General features: G+C 45.9%; 1 protein-coding gene across 1 annotated transcript; it reads right to left on the bottom strand.

Annotated features, from left to right (window-relative positions):
- Positions 1–1,363: 1,363 nt before the first annotated feature.
- Positions 1,364–2,215, bottom strand: LOC145823987 (uncharacterized). Its single transcript, XM_082923571.1, has 2 exons — positions 1,731–2,215; positions 1,364–1,532 (listed from the first exon to the last, which is right to left on the bottom strand). Exons 1-2 carry the CDS (start codon positions 2,213–2,215, stop codon positions 1,364–1,366), a joined length of 654 nt encoding a protein of 217 aa, XP_082779697.1.
- Between the last annotated feature and the right edge of the window lie 1,123 nt (positions 2,216–3,338).

Below are 3,338 nucleotides of genomic sequence, written 5' to 3'. Positions count from 1 at the left end.
AGGGGACTTCAGGGGATGCTCAGTTAGCACCACCATCTTGTGGGCTTGGAAGTAGTGATTCAATTTTTTGGAAGCCATCACTGGGGCTAGTGTTAACTTCTCCAAGGGTAGGTACCTAGTTTCTGTACTTGCCAGGGTCTTGCTCACGTAGTATATTTCCTTCTGTTCCCCCTCTTCTTCGCGGATTACCACCGCTCTGACAGCGTGGTCTGATACCGCCAAGTATAAGAATAGATCTTCTCCAGGTATTGGAGTTGACAAAACTAGAGCTATTGTCAGGTACCTTTTCAAGTTGGCAAGGGCAATTTTGCACTCTTCTGTTCACAAAAAATTTGTGGCTTTCTTTAATAATTGAAAAAATGGTTTACATTTATCAGAACTTCAACTGATAAACCTGTTCAAGGATGCTGCCTTGCCGGTTAGGATTTGGACTTGCTTTGTTGATGTCGGGCTCTTTAATTCAGAGATCACCTTGATTTGGTCTGGGCTTGCTTCAATGCCCCTCCTTGTGACCAAGTATCCCAGGAACTTGTTTGATCTAACTCTAAATGCACACTTTGATGCATTGAGTCGAAGCTGGTAAGCCCTTAATATGTCAAAGACCTCCTACAAGTCTGCCAGATGATTCCATGGTTCCTTGGTCTTCATGACCATGTTGTCGATGTAGACCTCTACTGTCCTTCTTATCAGATGCTTGAACATCTTGGTCACCAATCTCTGGTAGGCTGCTCCTACATTCTTCAACCTGAAAGGTATCACTCTGTAACAATAGAGTCCTTTCGGGGTGATGAATTGCTATCTGGTGGTAACATCTGTATGCGTCCAAGAAACTCATCCTCCTATGTTCTGAAGTGGCATCTACTAATTGATCAATCTTGGGCAGTGGGAAACTGTCCTTGGGTTAAGTCTTATTCAGGTTGGTGAAGTCCACACAAACCCTTTACTTGCCATTCTTCTTTTTCACTGCCACTATGTTGGACAGCCAGGTAGGGTAGTTCACCTCCCTAACAGTCTGGGCTTCCAACAACTTGTCCACTTCCTCCTTGACTGCCTCTACATGTAATAATGTCGACCTTCTTGCTTGTTGGATGACAGGTTTGGCCAACCTGTCCACATTGAGCCTATGACAAGTGATCTTGAGGTCAATGCCCGACATCTCACAGGGCGTCCAGGCAAACACTTCAATGTTTGCTCGCACTAAAGTCTTTAACTCCTTATCTTCCTCCTCGACTAAGCCTGAGCCGAGAAGGAAGAAGCGTTCTTCATCACCTTCTTCAATTAGAATCTTCTTTAAAGCTTTCTCACTCTTGTCAGCTGGTTTTTTGATGACACCATCTAAGACCTCCATGTTCTTGTCCTCGATTTATACTGTCTCCGCTTCCCGTATGTTGCAGGTGGACTTCATTGCTACCATGGAACAATTTTTTGCTTGCACCTGATTTCCTCTAACCTCCTCAATCCCATGTTCGGTTGGGAATTGCAACAGTTGGTACAAGGTTGAGGGAACAACCCTCATTGCATGCAACCACAGTCTTCCCAAAATAACATTGTAAGAAGAGGAGGTGTCAATAACTGTAAACTCTATGCTTACCTTCTTGGTGCCTGCCTGCAGTTCCAAACTCGTGGCTCCTAGAGGCCATGTCGGCGTCCCGTTGAATCCAACCATCGGGCTGTCGGATTGTTCTAGATCATTTGGATGAAGGCCGAGCTCCTTGTAACACCTAACATACATGATGTCACAAGAACTGCCTTGATAAACCAGTATGCGTCTCATCTGACATTCTCCAATCTTCAGTGTTATCACCAGGGCATCGTTGTGTGGATGTTGTATCATATCCAGGTTTGCCTCAGTGAAAGAAACCATTGGTCCTTGGTACTCGTTTGTCCTAGGCTTCTTTTGCTGGACCTGATATATATGTTGTAGGTGCCTTACTCTTTGGGTCTCCCCTCGTACTTCGTTCTCATTGACCTTCGAGTGAATCACATTGATTACTCGAGGTCCATCTGCTTGCTGTGGTGGTGGTGGTAGAGGCGGTGCTGCTGGTGCTTGGGGAAGCCTTGCATGCTCTTCCCTTGTCCTGGCCTCATCTACTAGGTCTCTCAAGTGAACCTGTCTGACCAGATCCTCCATGTGCGTCTTCAGAACCCCACACCCCTGATTCAAGTGCCCATCCTCATTATGGTAAGTATAGTGTTTCCCAATGCTCCTTTCCATAAACTCGCCAGGGATCTTCTCTGGCGCTCTGTGATATAGCTAGTTCCTAATCCTTCCCAAAACTTTGTAGATCGGGATCTTGAATACAGTGGTGACTGCTTGTGAAGCCCTCAACCCTGTCTCATGCCTGTTTACACCGAAATTACCTCGGCCTCGCTTCGGCAAGCCATTTTTCTTCTCTTCCTTTGGTGTCTTCGTTTCTTGTGTGTCCTCTTCTGCTCTGGCATACTTTTCAATCCGTGTCATGAGCTCCTCTATACTTTTTGGTAGGGTTTTTGCCAGCAATTTCTGAAGCAGACATTCATCATCCAGGTCGTTCTTAAAAGACATGACTACCATCTCCTCGTAATATCTCTTGGCATAAGCCCTCAGGCTTTCACCATCGCTAATGTTCAAAGCCAACTGGGAGTCTACCCTTAGTGGCTGCAACTTGTTCATAACAAACCTGGCCATAAACATCTCGGCCAAGCATTTTCAACTCTTCACAGTTCCTCTTGGCAACTTATGAAACCAATCAGATGCTATCTCACCGAAGGATGAAGGAAACACATTGCACAGCAGTTGCTTATTCCCGCTCCACAAAGCGATTGAATTTAATTACAAGCCAACATGAAAATTCCGATCAGGCTTACCATCATAAATCTGGAAACTCGGCATGTGGAAGCTCTTTAGAGCCTCAAATGCGTCCAACTCTACCGAGAATGGCATCCTTGGCTTGACGGGAGATGCGATCTTGGCGTTGTGCCACTTCCTCTGGAGGTAGACTTTTAAATCATCATTCGTTCAATAGGGAGCTCAACCATCCACAGATTTTAGTCTTTTTGATGCGCTGCTCCCGATGCAATTGTGCGTTCGTTTGGACTTCTTCTCATCCACTACATCAAAACAAAGGTCGTTCCCCTGGATGTGCCAAGGTTCTTTGACATAGATCCCTTTAGTTTATGGTGTCTTCTACGACTCACTTCTCACTGACTCTGGTCACCCAACATCTCGTGACGGCCAGTGTGAATACTCCTCTCCCTTGCCGTGCTATGGGACTACTGGCATTGTTTTCTGCCCCCTTTTTGGGCATCAGTCTTGGCCGCTGGTACCAGCGTGTCCTACAACGGGAATGGTGGTTGTA

This window comes from Camellia sinensis, chromosome 4, assembly GCF_055761805.1.
Source record: "Camellia sinensis isolate YWXY chromosome 4, ASM5576180v1, whole genome shotgun sequence".
In the NCBI taxonomy this organism is placed as follows: domain Eukaryota; kingdom Viridiplantae; phylum Streptophyta; class Magnoliopsida; order Ericales; family Theaceae; genus Camellia; species Camellia sinensis.
The sequence above is the reverse complement of the archived record's forward strand: the minus strand, read 5'-3'. Positions and strand labels throughout refer to the sequence as shown.